The 27,926-nt window shown below is 44.1% G+C and overlaps 1 protein-coding gene across 1 annotated transcript in view; it reads left to right on the top strand.

Moving 5' to 3' along the window:
- RNF25 (ring finger protein 25) overlaps nt 1-27,926 on the top strand; it is a 370,335-nt gene that overhangs the window by 169,497 nt on the left and 172,912 nt on the right. The window contains exon 4 of the mRNA XM_044086615.1: nt 17,625-17,692. Within this exon, the coding sequence (XP_043942550.1) occupies nt 17,625-17,692 (68 nt within the window). The remainder of the gene's footprint in view (nt 1-17,624; nt 17,693-27,926) is intronic.

Below are 27,926 nucleotides of genomic sequence, written 5' to 3'. Positions count from 1 at the left end.
GATTGAAGAGCCCGATTCCATAAAAGTATGCAATCATGAAAGTCCCTTGATTGTTGATGCAGCAGCTCTTTGCAGCAGTAATTGTGCTGATGAAATAAAGGTTTGAGAATTTTGTACCATCTCTTAGTTGAATTAAAAGCACACAGCTTGAAACTTCCTCATCAAGCTTTGTTTGCCAGAATCCCAGTTGGCTTTGAGAACTGAGTACATACTTTTTGGCACATCTGGGACCACTTCCTCGATTGTGCAAAGTTGATGATAGTTTCACACTTAATTTTATCAAGATCTGAATAATTGTGTGCAAATATTTTTGGCTTCTCAACAGTAGTCATGCTATTCTCACTTTCAGTGGGCTTAGTCTGTTTTTAAATGGTACATAAGCTCTGTCCTTTCTTTTCAGCTGTCTTGTCCTGTCCAGAGCCAGCTGCTGGAACTTTCCTTGGACCGTGCGCTCCTAGCAGCACTGCAGGATGTACGTGATCAACTGCTGGCAAAATAGCTGAAACCAGTAAATAATTTAATCATTACAAAGACTTGTCAGGCTATACAATTTGTATTGTAAATTAATTTGCTGACAAGAGTTTTCATTCCATATAACTGAAACTGAAGTTTTTATTTCTTATTTTTACAAGTAGTAATGTTCAGACTTCTGTAAGTTTTATAGGAGGACCATAATAAACAAGTGATTTGCATTGATAGAGCAAAATGAAACTGTCTCAGGTTCCATGCTACTGACATTTAATGAGACGTTCTATCCTAGACACGCTCATTGACTACTTTTGATTTATTCTTGTGGTCTTTTCTGTTTTTCTGGTAATCTTTACATTTTTTTCTACAGGAAGGAGAAACACTTTGGTTTTAAGAAATGTGTGGCCTGTGGCCACAGGATCCCTAGCTCAAATGCCTATTCAAAATTTATGTACTGTCTTGGTGCATCTCCTCTCTGAGTAATGATTGATCTGCACTGCTTCTGGCCAGAGCGCCATTGATGAGCATCGGAGCAAATTGGTTGCAAAGGAACTGCCCCCAGCCCCCCCAGACTCTTCTTTACCTCTTTCTTCTGTTTCTGGAGCCTCCCTATCTTTCAGGAAGCATTCTCACAGACATAAAGGGGATAAAAGTGGTGAAAAATCCAAGGACAAAGTTGGAAGCGAAGAAGCATTCCCCTGACCACTTCTCTTCAGTTATTTCTTCAGGTCTGGCTCGAAAACTTCCTAGACCGTTGGATCAGACACCTCTGCTGGCTTGGACAGTGATTGGATCCCATGCTGCATGTATGCCGTAGCCCAGCTTCTCCTCGTAGCCAGTATCTCCTACCTACAAAAAAAGGTGGTAAATAGCTCCTCTAGACCCACTTCCACCTCCTTGTCCATCACCGTCCAAAAAGCTGACACGGATAGGATGATGAAGTTCCTCATGACCCATATCCAGTTGGGGTGGGGTCTCCAAGCCCTGAGCCTGTCAGACTCGCAAGCTTTGGTCCTTCCTATTTTCCTGTGGTTATTCCTGCTCCTAGCCATCCTCTAGGTTCAGGACCTGTGGATCTGAATTTCACCCAAGGATTGTTCTTGTCTGATCCAAAGACTTGGTCATCTTCCACTCTGGTGATATCTCTCAACAGACTGGCTCCAAGTGTCTCAGAGCTGAAGCATCCTTAAGAAGCCAGACACATTTTTAGTCTGGCCTAAAGATCATTCCCCCATTGGAGCAAGGGCCCTGGTGGGTTGAATTTATGGTAGTGTTGGCAGCCACAAAAAAGGAGCTGACTGAGGAGAGCTACTCTGTCCATCCCCTAACAAGGAGTCTAGGGCTTTGGAGAGGTTTGAGAAGTGAGATTTTCGCCTCTGCTACCTTTTGTTCTGAGATTGCTCAAGTACCTGCACATGTGACAAGATTTCAGAGTAATTTGACAAAGGAACTGTCCAAATCTCTCAGGATCCATATCTGCAAAAGATGAGAACTGTGAACTCACAGCTGGCCACCCTATAGTCCCTTTCCAACTTCTAGATACGTCTGATTTCCAGCGTGACTTAAGGCACTTTAGTGCTTGAATGCACGTGTGTAACTTTGCAGAGCACTTCAGAACCTCCTTTGTGAATGCCCCTTGTGAGAGTTCAACACTGTTCAGACCAAAAGTCAAGAACACACCCTCCAGAAGTGAGCAAGACTAGAAAACCCTTTTCTGACATAAGAACAGTTTTCTACCCCTCAGATGTTTCTCTAGCAACCAAAAGGGAGAAAAGAAACTAGTTCCAGAAGTCCCAAGGGTTGTACCTGGACACTTTTTTTACTAGTGGTCTCTCAGTCCAATGCTGGCAGAACAGAATTTCTGCCACTGGGGTCGACCTTGCTGCAGGCTCTTTACCTCCACTCACAATAGAAAATGCAGCAGGTATTTTGTCCTAATCCCTCAGGATGGGGAGTCGTCAAGGGATTCTCTGACCCACATTTAGCTCTCCCGGACTGCTATATGCTTTTCCTCCTACCTTTCTCATTCAGAAATATTTACAGAAAGAATCGGAGAGAGAAGGATCACAGCCATCCTCTTTGCTCCATTCTGGCCTTGACAAGTGTGGTTTTCCTTCCTTTGTCCTCATTTGGCAAAGCCTTCCTTGAATACTGAACCACAGTCCAAGTCTTCTCTCACCCATCTGAAATGCCTCACCCAGACATTCAAGCCCTCAAGTTAGTTGCTTTGTCTCTTCTCTTCTAATGATGGCTAGTCAGTCCAGACTTTCTTCCACAGGAATCCCCAGTCTTGCATCATCCCAAAGACCATCTACCAGGAAGATTTACAAAAGCAAATTTGGTCATCTTAGTGAAATCTGGACCCTGTTTTGACTTCTCTTTCAGCTGTTTTAGACTTCCTGGCATCACTTTTTATCGACTGGGCCTGCTACCCTATCATAAGAAGTCCAAGTAGCTGCAATTTCAGATCCCCATATTTGGGGAAAAAAGCAAGTCATCCATCGCCTCTTAGGTTATCCAAGGCTACCTTAAGGCACTTTCCTCCTTAGGCACCCCATAAGAATCTCACCCCCTCCTTGAGACATTACTGTGATGCTATAAGTTATTATTAAGCATCCCTTTTGAACCGGCAGCCGAGGTGGACATCAGATTTCTGCCCTGGAAGACCTTTCCGGTGGAAATCGCCACAGCCAGAGCATTAGAACTACAGGCTCTATCTTGCTGACCCCCTTACCTTGTTTCCTACAGAGATGAGGGTATCTTTGTGGACAAATCCATCTTTTATTTCTGAAGTAGCTACTGAGACTTCACTAAACAATCCATCAATATGCCAGTTTTCTTCCCCAGTTTTGCCAAAAAAGGGGAGTACATGCTACACCTTCGAGATGTGCATCATCAGCTTTGCTTTTATCTCCACCATACTAAGAACAGCTGATAACTGTCTTTTGTCGTTCTCAAAAGCTAAACTGGGGCAGGAGTCTGTGTTTTCTCAATGGTTATCTGACTGCATCTGGTATGTATACAAGATGAGGGGCCTGACCTTGCCTAAACCCATTAAAGCTCATTCAACCTGATCTGTGTGTACTTCTGCCTTTTTCTCAAGAGGCTCTCTTCATATTTGTCCTGCACTGTCATTTGATCCAATGTTCATACTTTCATTTCTTATTATAAATTGAATTTGCTTTGTGGAGATAGAGCTGTCTTTGGTTCGGCCATCCTCTGGAATATCCTTCCATGAAACTACACCAAGAATTTATTAGCTGGGGACTGTGCCTCATACGTTGAACTGAGGAAAGAGAACAGTAGATACAAAAGTTATATACATAACATAACGATGGATCTGATGTTGTAAATCTTCATTCATTCCTTACTGATAGGACTTTGGTTCGGTCCTCTGAACCAACATGGCTGGTACCAAGCTCGCGCCAGCCAAAAACTCTCAGCCAAGTCCTACCCACAATGCCCCACTTATGGTCTCTTCAGATCACATTTGCTGCGTTCCTCGTCGGACATGCCAATACTTTCTCTCAAGCTAAGTGTAGTGTTTTTTGTGTTTTTCGACTAGTCTTTCCTTTAGTCATTTTTTTCTTCAAAGGTTATCGCTTTGTCTTTAAACTCTATACTTTGACTAAACCCTACCCTCTACCTTTGGTAGTTCTTTTCGACCATCGTTGGTACTATCCCTCTTCTCTACCTTTGGCAGGCCCCTTCCTTTGCCACTTTTTGGAATTTCTTAGTACCATTGTTGGTGCACCTTCCTTTCGGTTTAAAAAAAATATCTCTTCTGCTTTACTATAACATCTGATAGTTACACTTTTTGATTTAGGACTATAGTGCTTGTGTTTTTTTTTTTTTTCCATAATGTCAGATAACGCTAAACTTGGGTTCAAGCAGTGTGATAAGTGTGGGCGTAAGATGCCCATCTCAGATGGTCACACCCGGTGTTTGTTTGGGTGGCCACATTAATGTGTCTTGTGATATTTGTTCTAGTTTCAGCAACTGTACGTTAGCTGAATGCAAGAGCAAGCTCATTCTGAAGGGTATGTTGAAAACACCCTTCTCGGAGGCTCTGTCTGGGATGGAGGTCTCGCCACCTCCTAAGCAAAAGGATGCCAAAAAACATAGAGAAACAGAGTCACTCTGTGCCGACATCTCCGTCCTCTTCGGAACTGATGACACCCTACTACTTCTGCGCCATCGGCGCCAACAGCGTCGGCACCAGGGTCTCTGTCTTCTCCCTTGATCATGACACAGGCTCTTACCACTGTACCAGCATCGGTACCATCTCCAGCCATGGTACCGATGTCTTGCATGGCTCCACCTATGATGACACCTGCGGTATGTCCTACATGGCTCCATCTATGATGACACCTGCAGTTCCAAAGCTTGAGCACATTGCCAGAACAAGGTACTCTCCATCTTATGACCCTATTTTTGGGGCAACAATTCAACCCTTTTATTGAAAGACCAGAATCTCTATCTGCAGCTTCCTTCAGATCCACCAGGAGTCTTTCAGAACAAGATGTAGTGAGGGTTGTGGACCAGCTTTTGGCAGCTAGAGGCTTACCGACCCTGACTAGATCTACCCTCCCTATTGGAACGGAAGCTTTCCCAGCATATTCACCTGTTTATCCTCCGACCTCTTCCTAGGTTTCGAAGATTTCAGTACCGATGTCCATGCATTCTGTCTCTGCTCCGACAGCAGAGGCTTCCCTTTTGGCACTGATGACTCTTGGTGCCATGGCTCCTTCGGACCTGGTGCATCCTTGGAGTAGTGATTGGGCTGTCAGCACCGTGACACCTAGTTCAGCACAGATTTTTTTTCCTGTGGCACCGTCTAGGATTACAGCTCTTCCGACAGCTACCCATCCTCTTGGAGCTCCTCACCTGGAGGTGGGCTCGCCGGTGCGGTGTGTAACCCTGGTTCCAAGGTTGTCCTCTGTTCCGGGCTCCCATCTCTCCTTGGGCAGGCCTCCTTTCCAGGTGATGGAGAGGGTCCTCGCTTCAACAAGCTCACAGTTGGCACCATTGGCATCGGAATCAGAACCCCCCCCCCTCTAGCATGCAGCTGTCCCAACCTCTGACTCTGGGATCTCGGCACGGGAGCCACAAGACCTTCCTTTGAAGCGAACCCTTTCTCTGGAGTCCTCTTCAGAAGACCCCACTGGGGAGCCACCCTGGAAGAAGCTTTGCAAGAGGAAGCATTTCGATTCCCCTGAAGAATCCATCACTGAAGACGCCGATTGCAGTGAGGGAGGAGGGTCCCCATGGTCCCCCCAGAAGATATCTCAGTTGGAGACATTCTCAAGATCCTCAGGCAGAGGGGAGATTGGAAATCCTCCAACCCTTCTTTGGAGGAATCAGTGTTCTTGCAGGCTTTCCATGCTCGACCATCTACTTCCTGGATAACCCTACCTGCAGATGTGCTCATTAGACTTATTGTGCAGTGTGCCAGGAAGGCCCCGGACAACGTAGAACCTGTCCCCTGGAGGCCTGATGAAATTTTGTCCACACCTGAAGACCAACCCAACTGGTCCAAACAACTGGTATTAGATTCCGTGGTTGTGGCGGTGGCCACCAAGAGGGAACTGGCAGAAGATGGTTCCACTGTTCATCCCCCGAACATGGAGTCTCTGGCTTTGGACAGACTGGGGAAGCGGACCTTTGCTTAATCGACCTTCGCCATTTGGTTGCTGAAGTACCTGGCACACTGTACTCACCTACAAAGAGACCTAATCGCAGAAATGTTTGCCTCTTTGGCAGGGGTACTGCCTGAGGAGGGACGTGATACTATTGCCTTCCAGCTAGCTACCCTAGAATCCATCTAACTCCTCAATGTGCTTGACTTCTCACATTAGTGAAGGAGGTACCTCGAGCAACAGCATTGGGCACAGTCATGGGACTGCATGCTTGGATGCGTTTGTGTGACTTCATGAACCCTTACGAATCTTCCTTTGACAACGCACCTGTTGACGAATCTTCCCTCTTTGGTCCTAAAGTAAGAGACACGCTGTCACGCAGTGAGAAACTGAAAGACCTTGTCTGCCGTGGGCATACGTCCCCCCCAGAGATCCTACTCCAGGAATCGGAGGAGGAAAATTCTGGTTCAAGAAGTCCCAAGGACCTTTTCATGACACTCGTGCTGGCAATCCCCCTGTGGCAGAGGGGGCAACTCATCTGGGAGACTTCCCTTTTGTGGCTGAGGAGGTCTGCGCAACCAGGGTGCTAGGAATTCGTTCTCTGGCAGACCCTTCCAGCGCTCTTGAGCAGTGGTCCAGTTGCTTTCCTCTGGAAGCAGTTGGGGGGTGCTTTTCTCTGAACTTACAAGCCTGGCAACTCATAACAATGGGATTCATCAGTTCCGAGAATAATATCCAGAGGCTATCCTATTCCATTCGATCTCACTCCCAGATCTGTAAAATTAATCCCCAACATTCCACCCGGTCAGAGGGATGCTGCAGCCTTGGAAATCGAAAAGCTGCTAAAGAGTCATCCAACCAGTCCCACCAGACCAAATAGGATCCTGTTTTTACTCTAGGTTCTTCTTAGTGCCAAAAAAGACAGGAGACTGGAGACCAATCCTGGATCTCTACTAAACAAATTCATCAAACTCAAAAATTCCGGATGATCACAGTGCTGTCCATTCTCCCCTTTCTGGGGAAGGACAACTGGATGTGCTCTATGGACCTCCAGGACACGTATTGCCACATAAAGTTAGTCAAACACTCCCAGAGATTTCTTCGCTTCCGTCTGTGAGCCAATCACTACCAGTTCAGGGTACTGCTGTTTGGTCTCTCGACAGCCCCCAGAGTGTTTACCAAATGTCTGGCAGTCATAGTAGCTTGTCTCAGATTACAAGGATTCCAGGTGTTTCCATATCTAGACAATTGGCTCCTCCACCATGACCAGGAACCTTCTTTCTCAATCTCTCTTACACTCAAGGCCTTGCTCTTCACCTAGGTGTCATGATCAATATGGAAAAATCTACCCCTGTCTCCAGCGAGAACACTGGAATTCATTGGAGCGATCTTCGACACAATGTCCCGTCAAGCTTCCTCCTTACAGGCTTTCTAAAATAAAAAAATCGGATTCAAGTTCTCCTCTCAGACATTTGTAACAGCACGCCTAGTACTACAACTATTGGGCTCTATGGCAGCCACCATTACCTTAGTACCCCTGGCGAGGTTGCACATGAGACTATTACAGTGGCTCCTTTTATCACAATGGTCGCTCTTAAGCCACTGACTTGACAACATGATACACCTTACAAATCTTTGCAAGGAAGACATGCTATGGTGGATGAAGCCAGAAACAAATATTTGGTGTCGACCGTTCTGTCTCCCCCAACCCAAGGCCACAGTGACCATGGACGCTTCCCTGTTAGGGTGGGGGGGCATTTCCAGAGAAGGATGGTCCAAGGCACTTGGTCCCCTGTAGAAGCCAATTTGCACATAAATGTCCTGGAATTGAGGGTAGTTTTGTTAGCGTTGCAAGTGTTCCACACATCCCCCCCCCCCTTTCCGGGACTATTGCAGTACAATTGGACAACATGTCCGTCATTTGGTACATCAACAAACTAGGCGGAACCAGATCTTGCCCCCTATGTCGGGAAGCCATGAGAATATGGCATTGGGTGATGGCTTCCAACCATTTTCTCATAGCAATGCACATTCCTGGGAGCTCCAGTCTCATTGCAGACAATCTGAACAGGAACATATTGATGCCTCATAAGTGGTCCCTCGACCGGATTATAGCAGCTCAAATCTTCAGTCACTGGGGCTGGCCTTGCTGCGACCTGTTTGTTTCCCCTAAACAACAAATGCAGAAGCTACTTTAGAAGCTACTTTGCTTGATCCCCCCTCAGGGGGAGTCACAGAGGGATGTTTTGCACGATTGGCCCCACTGTATGCCTTTCTGCAGTTTCCCCTCATCCCAGAATTTCTACAGAAAGCTCAAAGATTGAGAAGCAGTCATCCTCATTTCCCCTTGTTGACCCCGTCAAGTCTGGTTCCCATTCCTATGGCCTCACCTGATCCACAGCCCACAGATCCTAGATCAATCTCAAGGACTGCTATCTCCCACTCAGGGATTGATTCACCCCAGTCTCTACAGCCTCAAGCTCACAGCTTGGTTTCTCCACTTCTGATGATGGCCAGTCTACCTGATAATTCATCCCCTGATGTTCGTGTTTCACTGTTGCAGTCATTACTCTTGGGTTATCCTGCTGGCAGGCTACCCGCAGTCGGCCAGATTCTAAAGTCTAGGTCCGGCGTCAGTTGCTGTCGCCTCTTCCCTGACAGTGTGCCAGGGGTGTAAAAGAAGCAGTCAATGCCATTTTCTTCAGTCTTTCTTGCTGCGCAGTGCCCGAAGTAAAAGCAGTTCACAAGTGCCGGTCAGCCGACTCCTGAGATTTTCAAATCAGAATTTCCGATCCGAAGTCTTCATTAAAGCTAAGTACCCCGTTGGGGAAACTTTTTTTTTTTCTTGCTCCAGACCGATGTCAGAAAAAGTTAATAGTTGTATTTCTTGTGGGAAGCAAATACCTCATAAGGATTTTCACTCTTACTGTATTCCTTGCCTAGGCCCTGATCACAGCGTTGCTAGTTGTCGGTTTTGTGCTAGAGTTAACCAACACACTATCAAGCGTCTGTTTGATTTTGCTTTTCATTACTTTGGCTGAAGATTTAACTATATAATGCCGTCGGATCAGCAGACTACCGCAGTTTACAAAAAGCACAAGGACAAGGAAAAGGATAGGCATCCGAGGTCCAAAACCGACGAAGCATCTTCTAGGCCAGTCGCCGGTTCTCAGTGAGGCTCTTTCACAGCCCCTGGCTCCCATGTGGAGCCGACTGGGCCTCTTGATACTCGAGGTATTGGACACTCTGAAATCATTCCCTCAGATGGGTCCGGAGCCGCTGAGCAGGCATCTGCTTCTGAGGGTGTCTTCAGACCTACACAACTACATATTAAGCCATCCTCGGCTTCAAAGACTAAAGCAGCAATAAAGACAGAAACAAGTACAGCATTCTCCTACTCAGACTACCATGCCTAAAAAACAGATGCTCAAAATGGCCGAAGACCTAATTACTTTGATCAGGGGTACCCATCCCCCTCCTGATAAAAGGCCTAGGCAAGAGACATGGTATGATTCTTCTGATCAGGTTTCTATTTCCTCTGATTCCTCTTCTGAACAAGATTACTCCATGCTTCCCTGAGGATTCTGATGCTGAAGAATCCATTCCTTCAGCCTCTCCTCCTGAGGATTATTCTTTTGGGGAAACCCTACATACCATGAGGGAACATTTCCACTGGAAGAGCCAAGATTATTCTGAATCTAAGAAAAGACTCAGACTTTCTGCTACTTCCTCAGCACAGACCCTTTGCTATTCCACCTGTACTAGACATTGTGGATGATGTATTCTCAGAGTCCGGCCTATCCCCAGACTCTCTACCCCCTGCACCTGCTAAGCCAGACAGATACAGGGTCCCGGATTCTCATAAATTCCTGTATAAAAACCCTGCTGCTGACCCAGAAACTATTTCACAAGGTCCCAAGGGGGTTAAAGCTTCCACTGCAAAAAACCCTGCCCCCTCTGATAGGGATTCCAGGGCTCTAGACAGATGGGGGAAAAAAGTCTACACTTCAGCTGCCCTGGTTGTAAAGGGCCTTAAATTGTCAGTTTCATATACTTAAATATCAGCAATATTTAATGTCACTGCTTAAACAGAAAATGTTGACAAATACTGAATGTTCAGAAAACAAGGATTTGCAGGATTTATTTCATGCAGCTGAACAAGTGGGAAAGCATACTTTGCAATGTGGTTATGATTTACTGGAGGCCTCCTGCAAGGGTTGCTGTTACAGGTTCTGTTATTAGAAGGTATGCTTGGTTAAAGGAACAAAATCTGCCTGATCATGTTAAAGCAAAACTATTAGGTGCACCATTACAGCATGATGCTTTGTTTGGTACTAAAGCAGAAGAAGTATTGAAAAAAAATGGAGGATAAAGCAAAATCCATGCAAACAGTCAAGGATTTCTTACAGGTACAGCTACACAGATTTAGTAGAAACTGGCCTTCTAAAAATTGGTCCTTTCCAGTGTCAGACCACAAAGAGGCAGATACAGGCGCCCGAGAGGCAGAGGTCATCCCCAAGGCTCATACAGGCCTAAACAATGGGGTGCTCCTACCTCCAAAAGCAGAGGAGACAAATCACAACCTTACAGGAAACAGTCCCAATGACTTTCCTCTACCAGATCCAAGCTCTTTTCTTTTGGCAGCCCCCTTACGGGGAAAACTAGCACTTTTTTCTTCAAATTGGCAAAGGATTACCAAAGACAAATGGGTCCTGAACATAGTGTCCCAAGGTTACATGTTACATTTCCACACTCTACCAAGGTCAAAAGGTATGCCAGACCTGCCACACAATCAATGGGCAAAGGCACAAAAACAAATTACAGCCCTTATGGACACGTGGGCCATTCAGCAAGTACCGCAACAAGAGCAGGGGCAAGGTTTTTAGTCCAGACTTTCCTAGTACCCAGAAAGGACAAAACCTGGAGACCAATACTGGACCTGTCTATACTAAATACATTTCTGGAAGTTCCAAAATTCAAGATGTTGACAGAGCAGCAGCTACTGCTCATGCTGGGCAAGAAGGCTTGGCTCATAACTTTGGACCCAAGAGGCATACCTGCATGTCCCAATCAGACAATCTTGCAGAAGATGCCTCAGATTCTTAGCTGGCTCAGTGCATTACCAATTCTCGGCACTGCCCTTTGGCTTATCCACTGCTACCAGGGTCTTCACAAAATGCCTGGCACCAGTAATTGCATTTTGCAGACAAAAAGGAATTCAAATATATCCCTACTTGGACGACTGCCTAATTCAAGCAGAGAGCAAAGACATTCTTCTAAAGCATCTGGCGTTTGTAAAAAGATTACTAATTGGCCTAGGGTACACTGGAAACGAAAAGAAATCAAAACTAGTGCCCTCTCAAGAGATAATATTCCTGGGTGCAAGCCTAAATACAACTGCCCAGATGGCTTATCTCACGCCAGACAAACAAAAGCAACTGGCTACTTCAAGAATTTGGCAACAAAAGCCCACTTATCTGCAAGGAAAATCCTGCAGGCCTTGGGTTTCATGGCATCATGCATTCTACTAATTCCATATGCCAGACTGCATATGAGGAAACTACAATGGTATCTAAAAAGTGTTTGGACTCAGCATTGCCACAGCCTGGAGACAGTAATTGCACTCATCTCCTGCCTGCAACAGGAGTTTCAATGGTGGGCAGAGGCCTGTCACCACAACACGGGTCTGCCATTCAGTTTACCCACAGCCAGACAGACACTGACAATGGACGCATCAGATTATGCCTGGGGAGCCCATATGGCAGGAAAAGGTATTCAGGGCACATGGCCTGCAAACCAGATGCATCTTCACATCAAAAAGAGATGCTAGCTGTACAAAATGCCCTGACAGCTTTCAAGGATCTGCTTCATCCAGGACAATTACTAATAAAGACAGACAACACTACGGTTATGTGGTACATAAACAAGCAGGGAGGTACACATTCCTACCCCCTCTGCAGACGAGCGATGACCTTATGGGACACAGCATTGGCATCTCGACTTCATCTGCAAGCACATTTCCTGCCAGGAAAAACAAATACTCTGGCAGACTAAGCAGAAACCTCATGGATCCCCACGAATGGAAACTGGATCCACAAGTCTTCAGCATGATAATAAGGAGATGGGTATGCCCAGACATAGATCTATTTGCCTCCCCTCACAACTGCCAATTGCAGAGATTTTGCACAAGGATTTATCACAAGCAAGCATGGAAAGTGGACGCCCTATCCTTCAGCTGGAAAAATCTAACAGTATATGCTTTTCCCCCATTGCCTCTCCTTCCCAGGGTACTCCTAAAAGTCAGACAAGAGAAGCCAAACATGATACTGATTGCACCAGACTGGCCACGCCAACACTGGTACCCAATCCTGAAGAGCTTGTCTCAAGGTCCAGCATGGATATTGCCTCAAACTTCTCAATTGCTGACCCAACAAAACAGTCAGATCCTGCACAGCCAACTCAGGACCTTAAATCTGGCAGCATGGCGGATAAGGTAGCCATTCAGAGCACTCCACTTACAAAAGCTGTTATGGACGTTATCTTGGAGGCCAGAAGGCCCAGTACCAGAAAATCTTATGCAGTAAAATGGAAGAGATTCTCTGCTTGGAGCCAGGAACAAGGCATAGACACATGTGTACCAAATATCCCTCAGATTTTACAATACCTAACTGAGATGCTAAACAAAGACCTTTCTTTCTCATCTGTTAAGATTCATGCCCCTGCCATTTCAGCCCATTACAATACGGAACCACCTATCTTTTCTCATCCTTTACTAAGGCAGTACCTTAGAGGGGCCAAAAACCATTAGGCCTCCAAGGAGAGCACCAATTCCGGCCTGGGACCTCAATTATGTTTTGGAAAAACACTGCCTCCTTTCAAGCCAGCATCAACAGCAGATATAAAATTCTTATCCTGGAAAACAGTTCTGCTCCTAGCAATAACCTCTGCAAGACGAGTCTCAGAGCTACAAGCACTCATGGCTGTGGAACCTTTCATCATTTTCCATCCAGGCAGGGTTTCCCTGAGAACGAACCCTGCATTTATGCCCAAGGTGGTGTCCAGTGTGTCCCTCAACCAAACCATTCATTTGCCAACCTTTTATCCTAATCCACAGAAGAGAGAAAGTTCTGCATTCTTTGGACATACACAGGCAGCTAAGATTCTACTTGGACAGAACTAAAGCTTTCAGAAAGACTGAGCAACTTTTAGTATCATATGCTGCAGGTTCACAGGGAAAGGCCATCTCAAAACGGCCATTGCATCCGTTTCTGCTATTTTTAACATGGCAAATCAGTGCCTAAGGACATTAGGCCTCATTCCACCAGAGCAGCAGCCTTCCTCAAAGGAGTACCAACCAAAGATATCTTAGAGGCTGCAACTTGGAGCTCAGTGCACACCTTCACAAAGCACTACCATTTACCTCTCTATTCTAAGTCCAGAGCAGGCTTTGCCACTGCAGTTCTGCAGGGCCTCATAGCCTCTCCAAATCCTATTTAGACCGGCCACCCTACCTCAGCTTTGGGATTCAACCCAAGAGTAATGACTGCAACAGTGAAACACGATGAACATAGTACAGTTGTGTACCTACCATAAATGTAGATGTTCGAGTGTATTCACTGTTGCAGTCCAGGTTACCCACCCACCTTCCCCCTTTTCTTTGCTGGGGCTTATCTACACTTCCCTATCCTATACAACCTTTTTGGTGTATTTGCTTGTAGATGAAGGACATGGTATTTTTGTGCTTGTATTTTTATTGGCATATTCTTTCAGCCTCCCAATTTAGGGGCACCTGACATCTGGGGCAAGAAAGACTGAAGAAAATGGCGTCGGCTGCTGCTTTTATACCCCTGGCACACTGATGTCAGGGAAGAGGCGACAGCAACCGACACCGGACCTAGACTTTGGAATCTGGCCGACTGCAGGTAGCCTGCCAGCAGGATAACCCAAGAGTAATGACTGCAACAGTGAATACACTCTAACATCTACATTTATGGTAGGTACACAACTGTACTTTCGCAAGATCCTCCTGGCTTTGCACAAGCCATCCACCAGAAAAACTTACTTCAGTAAGTGGACTAAGTTCTCTATATGGGCCAAAGAACAAAACTTGGATCATTTTTCTATGCCTATTCGGAAGATCCTAGAATATCTCACTACCCTGTTAAATGCTGGAGCTTCAGCATCGACGATTACAGTACATTTAGCAGCTATTGCAAATTTTCACAATGGAGTCGACCATTCTTCATTTATGTCACACCAGCTGTGCAAAAACTTCGTGAAAGGAGTAATACATATTAAACCCCCTGTCCAGCCCCCTACAGAGCCATGGGACTTGACACTGGATCTTCAGTCATTAACAAGTCCTCCGTTCGAGCCTTCTAATTCATGCAATATAAAATTTTTGTCCTGGAAAACCCTACTTCTAGTAGCTCTTACCTCCGTGAGAAGAGTGTGAGTTGCAGACCTTGAGTGTCAAGAGACCGTACTTGATTTTCCACAAGGAGAGTTTCTCTCCGTACTAATCCCTCTTTTTTTTGCCCACTGTCATTTCTGGCTTTTCCATCAACCAATCTATTGACCTACCGATTTTTCTTTCCCCATCATTCAAATAAAGGGGAGTACCTTCTACATACCCTTGATGTTCAATGGCAACTTCGTTTTCACTGGGACAGAACAAAATCTCAGGAAAACAGATCAATTATTTGTAGCATTTGCAGGACGCGAGATGGATAAGCCTGTTTCCAAAATGCCCTTGTCTTCTTGGCTAAGAAAAGCCATTACTTTCATCTGTCAACAAAAAAAAATGTCCTTGCCTTCCAAAATAAAGGCTTGCTCTACTAGATCGATAGCAATCTCAGTGGCCTTTCACTCCAGAGCCTCTATGGACGATGTCTGCGCAGCAGCCACTTGGGCAAGACCACATACCTTTATCAATCATTACAAATTGGATTTGGCCTCCCGGGGAAGAGCATCTTTTGGTTCTCTGGTGCTCAGGAATATCCTTCCTTAGGGCCACCCAGGACTAAAAGTAGCTGGGGACTCTGTCCTATCAGTAAGGAGTGAATGAAGATTTACAACATCAGGTAAAGAAGTTGTCTTACCATAATGTTCCATCTGTGTTGTAGATCATTCAGTCATTCATTACTTGCCACCCTCCTTCCCCCTGCCTGGACTCCTGGTGGACTTTAGGATCACCTTTTTAGTTAGGGTATCTGCTCAGACAGAGCCTCCTAATATTAATAATCTCTTTATACTATAAGGGTGAGTAAACTTGATCTGAAGCGACTGAGAGGGGCATTGTGGGTAGGACTTAGCTGAAAGTGTTTTGCTGGTGCGAGCTTGGTACTGGCTGTGTCTGTTCCGAGGACAGAACTGAAATCCTATTAGTAATGAAGATCTACAACACAGATGGAACATTATGGTAAGACATGACTTCTTTATCTGTGCTGTCTGCTTCATCTTTCACATTCCCACCCTCCTCCTCCCTTTCATCATTTTGGGAGTTATTGGTTTCTGGTGTGATGGTACTGTCTGTCTCCAGGATACATTCATATGCTCTTTAAGCTCCAGAGCAGAACATAAGCAGAGTATTGTTTTTAAGAAATCTATTTTTTTACGTGCAGGATCTTAATGTGTTATGGGTTTACAAGCAAACAAAGTCTGAAGTAATGTTTGGCAGAAGGGGTTTTAGGAAAGGGAAAGAGCCTGAGCTGTGGATGTAAAGTCTACAGTGTCCAAAGTCAGCTATGTTTAGGAAGGACAGATGCAGACATCACGGCTCTATAATGGTAAGTACGGAACATTTGTTTTACAACCACTCTTACAGACTCTGTTTAACTTGCACATTTTTTCTTCCTTTCATGTTTTATAACTCGACTGAGTCTACACTTTTTTTCTAAGTTTGCTGTTTAACTGTAGTGAGGGAATTTCACTTGCTGTGTAAACCTCAGTCACCCATCCATCCATTCACCCCAATGGAGCTCGGGATGTTTGCACTGCAACTTACAATGGGCGGAGCCTAAGCCTTTTTGACAGAATCAAATATGTCCTTACATTTCAGATAAATGTTCATATCTTTGGAACCATAGGGGTTATGAAAGTATAAATGGCAACTCTTCAGGACAAACTGTTTTTATAGTGGTTGTATTATTTAGGTTCTAGGTTTTAAACCGAATTTTGTAAGTCACGGTAAACACAGTAACCATTACATTTGTAATATTTTGTAGACAACTTAGTTTCTCAGCAACCACTCAAGTTAGTTACAAACATACTGTCAGCAGCATTTTATTCATCTAGCTGAGAGCTTTCATATGAGGCTAAAGAGTTCTGTCTGTGTTACTTGGTTGTTACTATTTAGAAAAATGTGAAAATGATATCTATGCAAATTAATATCCTACAAACAACAGTTAATATCTATTTACCTGTACTAGGTGGCGGTCTAATTCAGTTGTTTGCCAGTGTATGAGCTTGAACATGAAATCTTTTAAAACCTTGGATGTAGCGTAGTTTTGGAATTATTGATGCAAATGTGAACAAGCAATATGATGCCTAGATGAGTCAGTAGAAGTTAATTGTTAATTGCAACTGCAGCTGGAGGTGTCACTCGAATGTAATGAGTTAAATCAATTTCCAGCAATCTGTTGTCTGATAATTTCTGATTCAACAGGCAGTTATGTACATAAATAAATAAATGTAACTTGGTCAGTTTTTAACCAAGTAAGCCCGTAAGACAGAAGTGCTTTTCTTTTCCAGTGCCAGCATTTGAGCACTGTGTGGTTGTGATTTGCTTAACTAGTTTTTCCCTGATCTTGTAGCATTGTGAAACACAAATTTTGTGTGCGTGTGTGTGTGGTATGTATGTATGTATGTGTATATATATATATATATATATATATATATATATATATATATATATAATCAATCAATCCAATATTTTTTCTTTGTCTTCTAGCAAAACTGAAATGTCCTTCTCGCTATAGTAATATTTTAGTTAGACGTGTATATGTACTGTAACTTTCTGGACTTCCTACCCTATGACAATAAGCATAGCTCACGGTACCTTTTTTAAGGTTGATTTGTTCTGCTTGCATTCGGGAATAAATCAAATTTGTAGAATAGCAGTTTCCAGTTCTCATTTAAATTTCTCAGCAAAATGTAGTTCCTGGAGGCTGTAGCTGTAACATTCTCAGTGTGAAATCACCTATGTGAGGTTATTTCTGATTCAGTACAACATTTGGTAATCAGAATTATGACCAAAAAAGATGAGGTTAGCGCTACCAGTGTCAACAGCTTTAATTTCAGACAAGTGCGTTCGTGTACATAGAACCAGACCACCTACATTACAGTAGTCAGAATGAGGCTAAAGGCACCGTTTATCTCGAGTTGAAGTGCATATGTTATACCCAGTATCATAATTGTATGTCGTTTCATCATGATTTTGTGACTCGCGGAGGCTGTAACCCTTATTTTGATTTTCAGTTTGCATGGTGACTTTTTTTTTGCTCTTTTTGTTTTTAGTATCCAGATGCTGCTCCAAGAATAACTATTCAGAATCCCAGGGGGCTCTCTGATGAACAGATCCAGCAGTAAGTTTGCTGCTCTCATACCTTTTTGTACTTGTTAATATCAACAGAATATGCATTTTTCTTTTATTAGATTTTAGGCCTGTGTTTTCTTTGACTAATCTTTTTATTGCACAGTGTTCTTGCCTACTTTTGACACCTCCTTGCACTGTTAAGCTGTCAGTAGTGCAGTGTAGCGCTATGTTAGGTTGTCCCCTGAATGGTACTGGATAAGAGCACAACTCATTCCCTTTGCCGTTTCAGCAGCGTGAGCTGCGTCGTCATGTATAGCTTTGCTTATTTTTGTTCAATTTTTAACCAGTTCAGCCGACTAGGTACGTTTATCCACTGGTGACCTGGGGGCACTGTCTGGCTATTTGTCTTGCTCACAGTTTCACACTTTATAAGTACATATTGAGAAATGTAGTCTGTTGTTGCAGGATGAAAGTTTTGCAGTTCCCTCACAGCCATCATTTGCTTGCACTGCACCGTGTAGGTATGTATTGTTAGGCATGTTCCACCAGCCTTGCAGTATAGAACTTTTGCAGAGATTATCCCTTTCACTAAAGGTTTTACCATTTGTTGCATATTGGTTTGGATATTCCTGATTTGTCTGTTGCATTTTGTCAGATTCATACTTTACCGGTGACTTTAGCAAAATGTTTGTTGGTGCAAAATGTCACAATGTCTGCAACGTGGAGCTAATCCCATCCCTGAGGAAAAATTATTGAGCACGTGAAGCAGCTTGTTTGTACAGTTTTGCCCCCAACATCTTTCCTCATGAAAGGTTAAACGCCTTGAAGGGAGCTCTCCTCCAGTGTGAGAAACTGGGTGTGGGGAAGAAGCACTGTACACTCTGTAGCATAAATGCCCTTCCTGAAGAGGATGGGATAGCAGGAAGAGAACGACTGAGTGTCCTAGTAACCTCTGTCTTTCTCTTTGGAGATGGAGCAAGGGAGTAGCCTAAACATAAAGAGAATCTCTTTACATTCTTGGGGGGGGTAGCCAAAACATACAGAGACTAGCTTCCCAATGTTCTTCGTGTTTCACTGTTGCAGTCATTACATTTGGGTAATCTGCTGGCAGGTTGCCATCAGTCAGCCTGATTAACAAAGTCTTGGGTCCTGCGTCAGTTGCTGTCCCTTCTTCTATGATGTCAGGTCGTTAGTGGTATAAAATATGCAGCCGATGCCATTTTCATCAGTCTTTCTTGCCGCGTGGTGCCCGAAACAGAAGCAGTTCGCAAGTGCCAGTCGGCCGACCCCTGAAATTTTAGTTTTCGAGTTTCAGAACTGAAGTCTTTAACCTAAAGCTAAGTACCCCGTTGGGAAAAATTTTTTCTTGCTCCTTCCGATGTCAGTAAAAGTTAATAATTGTATTACTTGTGGGAAGCAAATAACTCATAAGGATTTTCATTTGTACTGTATTACTTGCCTAGGCCCTGACAACAATGTGCCTTGCTGTCGGATTTTGTGCTAAATTTAATCAACACACTATTATGCGTCTATATATTTTTGCATCTAAATATTTTGACTCAAGATTTAGCTATCCGGAAATGTCGTCTGTTAGCAGTCAGACTACCGGAATACACAAAAAAGCAAAGAAAGACAGAGACTGTCGATGACCAAAACCGACAACTAAGCTTCTCCTAAGCCAGTTCGCCGGTACTCAGTGAGGTGCTTTTGCAGCCCCTGATACCCGCTACTTTTGATTCGCAGGCCTCTACTGAAACCCATTCATAGTCCGGTATGCTGCGAGACACTTTAAGTATTGAACCCGTGGATGTCTCTACCTTAGATGGGTCCGGAGCCGCTGAGCAGGCACCGGCTTCTGAGGGTGTTTTCAGGCCTAAAGATTTGTATATTAAACCAATGCCATCTTCAAAGCCTAGGCCAAAATCAACTTCTATGTCTAGAAAACCGATGCTTGGGCCACAGCACAGGCCCCTATGCCTAAAAAACAAATGATCAAAATGGCTGAGGATTTAATTACCTTGATCAGGGGTTCCCATCCCCCTCCTGCTAAGAGGTCTAGGCAAGGCACTGACTATGAATCATCAGATCAGGTTTCTGATGTTCTTCATCTCACATTGCTGCAGTCCTTACATATGGGTAATCCGCTGTCCTCTGTCGGCCCGAATACCAAAGTATTAGGCTGACGTCAGTCAAGGGGCTTAGAACTGACATCAGGACGTCAGGGTACAAAAGCGCATGACCGACGTCATATCCTCAGTCTTTTTTGCCGCATGGTCCGATGCAGAAGCAGCGTTGCAAGTGCCGTTCGGCGTTCTGAAATTTTTCGAATTCGGAGTTTCAGGCCGAATCCAAGTTGGCTAAGTACCCGTTGGGAATATTTTGGTTTTCTTGCCCCAGTCTATTACCGGATGTCAGAAAAAGTGAATAATTGTATTTCTTGTGGGAAACAGATACCGCATAGGGATTATCATTCTTTGTGCATTCCTTGTTTGGGGCCTGAGCACGGCGTGGTGTCGCTTTGTGCTAGGTTTAATAAGCGCACTATTAAGCGAAGGTTAGATTGTGCTAGGCTGGTCTTGATGCGGTGCAATTATAATATGCCGTCGGATACTCAGGCGCCCGCTTCCTGAAGAAGCGCAAAGACAAAGCGGTTAAACCCAGGCAAGATGAGTCGTCCGTTCCGGACGCCGGTTCTTTAGAGCTTCAGTGGAACCGGTGGTTCCGGCGGAGGCTTCTCTGGAGTCTCAAGGGAGACTTTGATTTTGCAGGATGTGGCCTCTCAAGAGGCAGGTCAGGCTGAGGGGCTTCTCAGGTTTCTGTACTCCCCTCCTTCCCAGGGTGGTTAGGCCCTCTCCTTCTGTTTCCAAGGCTTCTTCCAGAGGCAGGCCAGGTTTAGCTTCTGTTGGTGTCAGTCCTAGTTCAGCAGGGTCTGTGCCTAAGAAGCACATGCTTACAATGGCAGAAGATTTGATTACTCTGATTAGAGGTTCTATGCCCCCTCCTGATAAGAGGCCTAGGGTGGAGCCAGAGTTGGAAAGCTTTGAACAGGCTTCAGATGATTCAGAGTCTTCGGCTGAAGACTTGCAGGAGTTCACTCCTTATTCTGATTCTGATGCAGAAGATTCCACTCCTTCTGCTTCTCCTCCAGAGGATTTTTCTTTTTCAGAGACACTTCATTCTATGAGGGAACATTTTAAGTGGGAAGGTCAGGACTTCTCTGATTCTCGGAAAAGGCTTAGGGAATTTTGTTTTCCCTCAACATAGGCCCTTAGCTATACCCCCTGTTCTGGATGTTGTGCAAGATGTATTTTCAGAGGCTTCACTTAATCCTGGTTCTCTGCCTCCTCGCCTGTTAAACCGGATAGGTATTACAGGGTGCCTGAGGCTCATAAATATCTTTATAAGAGTCCTAGGGCGGACCCAGAAACTATTAGCCAGGGACCTAAGGGTGTCAGGGCCTCTGTTGTAAAGAATCCGGTTCCTCTAGCTAAAGAGGCCAGAGCTTTGGATAGATGGGGAAAGAAGGTCTATACATCTTCTACATTAGCAATGAGGGCTTTGAATTGTCAGTTTCATATGTTGAAATATCAGAATTTTCTTCTTTCTCAATTGAAATCTAAGGTGGATGCTCTGGCAGAAGGCATTGAGTGTAAAGAATTACAAGATTTGGTGCATGTTTCTGAACAGGTGGGTAAGCATTCTTTACAGTGTGGTTTTGATGCTTTGCAGGCCTCTTCTAGGGTGGCTGCCACTGGTTCAGTTCTTCGAGGCACGCCTGGCTTAAGGATCAGAATTTATCTGACCATGTTAAGACAAGGATTTTGGATGCTCCTTTGCAGTCTGAAGTGTTGTTTGGTCCACCTGTGGAGTCAGTCTTGAAGAAAATGGAAGACAAGGCTAAATCTATGCAGACTGTTAAAGATTTTTTGCAAGTTCAGCCTCCGAAGTTTAGTAGAAGTTGGCCTGCTAAGGGGTGGACATATCCTTCTTCTGATTCTCAGTCTAGGGGTAGATCTAGACGTGGTAGGGGCAGAGCTCAGAGTTCCTTCAGACCTAGAACATGGAGTTCCCCTGCACAATCTTCGAGTGAGGGCAGGGGCCAGTCCTTTCGTAAACAGGCCCAATGACCTACTTTTTCAGCTGCCAGATCCTTTATGCATGGCAGCACCTTTGGGAGGAAGGTTGGCACTCTTCAAGGAAAATTGGCTTTTAATTACCCAGGACAAATGGGTATTGGATATCATACACCAAGGTTACAAGTTTTATTTCCATACCTTGCCTCCTTTCAAAGGCATGCCAGACGTTCCTCCTCAGCAAAGACTAGAGGCTCACAAACAGATTTCTCTACTACTTCAAATAGGAGCTATACAACCGGTCCCTCTGCCAGAAGTGGGCCTAGGATTTTATTCTCTCCTGTTTCTAGTACCAAAGAAAGGGAACACGTGGAGACCAATTTTGGATTTATCTATCCTCAACACATATCTGGACATTCCCAAGTTCAAAATGCTGACGTTACAACAGCTTTTACCTCTGCTGGGCAAAGATCACTGGATGGTGACTCTGGATCTCAAGGAGGCTTACCTTCATGTTCCTATCAGGCCCAGTTGCAGGAAGTACCTGCGTTTTTGGGCTGGGACTTTTCATTATCAGTTCTCTGCATTGCCCTTTGGCTTATCTACTGCGCCCAGAGTGTTCACAAAGGTTCTGGCTCCAGTGATAGCTTTCTTCAGACTAAGAGGAATACAAATCTATCCTTATTTGGACGATTGCCTGATTCTGGCTCAAGGAAAGGACGAACTTCTTCATCATTTACAGTATGTGATGGCAGTGTTAAGATGCCTAGGGTATTCTGTGAACGAAATAAAGTCCAGTCTAGTACCCTCTCAGGACATGTGCTTTCTGGGTGTGAGACTGAATACAGCATCCCAGATGGCCTTTTTGACCCCGGACAAACAAAAGAATCTTTCTCTATTTCTATCAATTGTCTCGTCAGTCCAGGCTGACTGCAAGGACAGTCCTTCAAGCCTTGGGGTTCATGGCATCTTGTATTCTGGTACTTCCCAATGCCAAACTGCATATGAGGAAGCTACAATGGTATCTAAAAAATATATGGACGCAACACTGCCAAGATATGGACACTATCATTCAGATAATACCTTGCATTCAAAAGGAATTTTTGTGGTGGGCTCAGGAATGTCACCTAAACAAGGGACTCTGTGACCCGACCAGAGGCGAGTCAGATTCTAACGACAGATGCCTCAGACAAAGCTTTGGGAGCTCATCTAAATGGGAAATGGGTACAAGACACGTGGCCTGCCAGACTTCAACATTTACATATCAACTTGAAGGAGATGTTAGCAGTCCAATTTACATTGATAGCGTTCAAGGATTTACTTCTTCCAGGGCAGGTGTTGATTCAAACAGACAACACAACTGTCATGTGGTACATCAACAAGCAAGGGGGGACACATTCATACCCTCTATGCAGACAAGCAATGATTTTGTGGGAGACTGCTCTCAGTTTACATCTAAATCTTCAAGCAAGGTTTCTGCCAGGAGCACAGAACTCCTTAGCAGATGTGTTGAGCAGACAAATAATGGATCCCCACGAGTGGAAATTGGATCCTCATGTATTTCAAAAATTGACAGTGTTATGGGGGACTCCAGACATAGATCTGTTCGCTTCTCCACTAAATTACCAGTTGCCAAAGTTTTGCACAAAAAGGTTTCATCCCACAGCTTGGAAAGTGGATGCTCTCTCATTCATTTGGAGCAATCTTCATGTGTATGCTTTTCCACCACTGCCTCTCCTCCCAAGGGTACTCCTGAAGGTCAGACAGGACAAGCCAACCATGATTTTAATAGCTCCGGATTGGCCTCGACAGCACTGGTACCCATTACTGAGAAGTCTGGTACGGGAGCCTCCATGGCCTTTGCCTTCGATTCCACACCTGCTGTCTCAGGAGAACAGTCACTTACTCAATGTCAAACTTCAGTCTCTGCATCTAAGAGCCTGGCATATTCTGTTTTAAAGCGTGGAGGGTCTCAGCTTGCACAACAAGTTTTGAATGTTATTTTGGAGGCCAGAAGGCCTAGTACAAGGAAAGTTTACGCAGATAAATGGAGGAGATTTTTAATTTGGAGTACGGCAAAGGATTTTGATGTTTCTAAACCTAATTTAAGTGTTGCTCTTCAATACCTTACTGAGTTATTGGACAAAGGTTTGTCCTTCTCCTCTATAAAGGTTCATGCTGCAGCAATTTCTGCTCACTATGACTGTGACCCACCATTATTTTCTCATCCTTTGTTTAAGCAATTCCTTAGAGGGCAAAGAATATAAGACCCCCAGAGCTCCTACTCCTGCTTGGGATCTCAATTTTGTGTTGGAGAAACTCGCTCTACAACCTTTTGAGCCTGCAGCTACTGCAGAGTTGAAATATTTATCATGGAAGACTGCTTTTTTGTTGGCCATTACCTCTGCGAGAAGGGTTTCTGAATTACAGGCCCTTATGGCGGTTGAGCCTTTCTTAATTTTCCATACGGATAGGGTATCTTTGCGTACTAACTCTTCCTTTATGCCTAAAGTGGTTTCTAGTGTGGCTTTAAACCAAACTATTCATTTGCCTACTTTTTATGCAAACCCCCAAAATAAAGGGGAAAAGATTTTGCGCACTTTGGACATACACAGACAGTTGCGATATTATTTGAGCAAAACTAAAGGGTTCAGGCAGTCTCAGCAGTTGTTTGTTTCATTTGCTTTGGGTTCTCAGGGCAAACCTGTTTCAAAACAAACTATTTCTAAGTGGATTGGTTTTTGTATTGCTTTCTGTTATTCCCATCATGGTAAGGAGATTCCAGCTGGGATCAGGCCTCATTCCACTAGGGCTACTGCCACTTCTACAGCTTTTTTAAGGGGGGTGGCTACTAAAGATATTTTGGAGGCAGCTACTTAGGAGTTCAGTGCATACTTTCTCTAAGCATTACCACCTTCCACTTTACTCTAAATCTAGGGCTGGATTTGCCACTGCAATTTTACAGGGCATTTTGGCAGCTCCTAATGCTTTATAGTTTTGCCATCCTCCCTTACCTCTGCTTTGGGATTCTACCCATATGTAAGGACTGCAGCAATGTGAGATGAAGAACATAGTACAGTTTTGTACCTACCATAAATGTAGATGTTCGAAGATCCACATTGCTGCAGTCCAATTTACCCTCCCTCCTTCCCCTCTGTAGTTTGAGGTGGTTGTGTGGTTTGGGTTGTAAATGTTGTAAATATGGTTAGTGCAGGGGTGGTTGGTTGTTCTTTGCTGTTTTTTGGCTTTGGCCTTTCTTTTTAGGGCCTTCTGACATCTGGGGCAAGAAAAGACTGAGGATATGACGTCGGTCATGCGCTTTTGTAACTTGACGTCCTGATGTCAGTTCTAAGCGCCTTGACCGACGTCAGCCTAATACTTTGGTATTCGGGCCGACCAAGGACAGCGGATTACCCATATGCAAGGACTGCAGCAATGTGGATCTTCGAACATCTACATTTATGGTAGGTACAAAACTGTACTTTTCTTCTGATTCCTCTTCTGATCAGGAATTATCCATTCTACCTTATGATGACTGATGCAGAAGATTCCATCCCTGCTTCTTCTCCTGAGGATTTTTCATTTGGAGAAACTTTGCATACCTTAAGGGAACACTTTTTCACTGGGAGAGTCAGGATTTCTCAGAATCTAAAAAGATGCTTAGGGATTTCCTTCTTCCTCAGCATAGGCCTTTGGCTATACCTCCTGTTCTAGGCATGGTTTGTTTTCTCAGAATCCAGCATGGCTCCTGATTCCCTGCCTCCAGCTCCTAGTAAGCCAGACAGATATTACAGGGTTCCTGACTCCCACAAATTCCTTTTTAAAACCCTACTTCTGACCCTGAAACCATTTCTCAGGGTCCCAAGGGCGTTAAGGCTTCTACTGCTAAAAATCCTACTCCTTTTGATAGCGACTACAGGGTGCTGGATAAATGGGTAAGAAGGTTTACACGCCTGCAACCTTGGCAATCAGGGCTTTAAACTCTCAATTTCATATGCTTAAATATCAGCAGCATGTCATGGGCTTACTTAAACAGAAAATTATGTTGATTTCTGACTGTGTGGAAAATAGAGTTGCAGGATGTATTGCATTCAGCTGAGCAAGTTGGAAAGCATACTTTGCAATGTGGTTTTGATTCCTTGGAGGCTTCTTGCAGGGCCGCTGTAACTGGATCTGTGATAAGAAGGCATGCTTGGTTCAATTGTTGGATGCTCCTTTACAACAGGACAGTCTATTTGGTAATAAGGCAGAAGTTTTGAAAAATACGGAAGATAAAGCTAAATCTATGCAAACTGTAAAAGATTTCCTACAAGTGTAGCCACCCAGGTTCAGTAGGCACTGGCCTACTAAGAATTGGTCCTTTCCAGTATCCACCAGAGCCGCTCGGGTCAAACCCAGACACTCCAAAGGCTCCAGGTTTCAGTCACAAGGAACTTGCGGAACAAAACAATGGGGTGCCTCCACCTCCAAATCGAAGTAACAAAGCACCTCCGTACGACAGTCTCAATGACTTTCCTCTGCCATCAGCAAGCACTTATCTTTTGGCAGCCCCTTTGGGGGGGAAACTGGCACGTCTTGCACAAAATTGGCATCTAATTACCCAGGACAAGTGGGTTTTAAATATAGTACCCCAGGGATACAGATTTCATTTCCACACATTGCCAGTCCCAAACGGATGGCCAGATCTGCCTCCACGTCAGTGGGTAGAGGCCCAGAAGCAAGTTATGTCCCTCATGAATATGGGGGCTATTCATCCAGTACCAGAAAAGGAAAAGGGACAAGGTTTTTACTCAAGACTCTTCCTGGTCCCCAAAAAAGACAAATCATGGCGTCCAATTCTGGACTTATCCATTCTAAATACATTCCTGGACATTCCAAAAGTCAAGATGCTGACTCTACAACAGTTACCTATGCTAGGCAAGGATGCCTGGTTGGTAACTCTAGACTTAAAAGAGGCTTACCTGTATATCCCAATCGGGGAATCTTGCTACTTTGTCAGCTGTTGCTAAACTGATGAAAGAATGTTCGTACCAGAATCCTTCAGCGAGGCTCACAGCATTACGTATCAAAAAGACTTTAGTAAAAATCAGCAATTCACTTGAAAAAGTAAAAGCAGACTGTTGATCACGGAGGGAAAGGTTTATGCTGTCGACTCATGCAAAGTTATAGTACGTAACTGAAATCTGCTGAGCTGGACACATTAGCTAGCAGATCCAGAAACACTAACCATTCTGCCCACAGTGGGCAGGTACTACAGTGCTGGCAACAGAGGTTGCAAGCTGTTTAGTGGAGAAAGTGTTCTTTTTTCTAAATTACTAAAACACATTAATCCGTGAGTGAAGCCGTCAGCTGGCCGGTGTTACATTTTGTGGATTTGCTTAAGATTGCATCACCTCGTCTGTTCTTGCAGTGATTTATTTCCTGTTAAGATTTATACGGTATGCTATCGGCCAGATGAAGATGAATTCTGATAAATATTTTGGATCTCTGTAGGTCATCAGTTCAACTTTAAGCCATGAGAACTATGCTAAAAGTTTAATACCATTTTGCTACTTATGCTAATGGCAGCGTCAACAATAGAATATTATAAATTATTTATTTTTTAAGCAATGTTGTATACTGATTGGAGGAACCAAGTGGGGCTTCTTTTCCTTTTTATTTCCTGTTCCTCTGCATTTATACTTTCACTTTTCTGAGATTTTTTTTTTTTTATTTGCACTTAACCATTTTCTTAACTTGTGTTCTTGTTCTTTTGCACCGTCTTTTCGCTATTATATTTTTATTTCCATTCCACAGTTCTACAATACATAATACGTAATTCAGAGAAATGAAGAAACGCTTCGTGATTTGTACCATTTGATGTAGTGCAGCAGACTAAACATGCGTTTACCCCTACAAGAAATGTTGTTGTAGGATGCCTAGTGCATTTCCTAAAAGAAATTAAGCTCATGGTAATTTATTTTGCCAATTTAGTTAGCATTTAACTCTGAGAGAAAGACAATGTGATATAGTAGCACCCTGGTTTTGTTGGTCATTTCAGACATTTTTCTCTTGAAACTTTGATCCACAAAGCTTACAAATTAGAGGTTAAATGAAACAAATTACAAATCTTGTTGTCATGTATTATTGAAAGATCTTTAAAGCCGTGGGCTGTATTGTCCCAGAGGGAAAATGGAAATGTTTTGTCATGTTTATGGTAACCATTTTACT

The sequence above is a fragment of the Protopterus annectens genome, chromosome 10.part0 (genome assembly GCF_019279795.1).
Source record: "Protopterus annectens isolate FY-2018-M chromosome 10.part0, PAN1.0, whole genome shotgun sequence".
NCBI lineage: Eukaryota > Metazoa > Chordata > Ceratodontiformes > Protopteridae > Protopterus > Protopterus annectens.
Note: the sequence above shows the minus strand (reverse complement) of the source record. Positions and strands in the feature narration are given on the sequence as shown.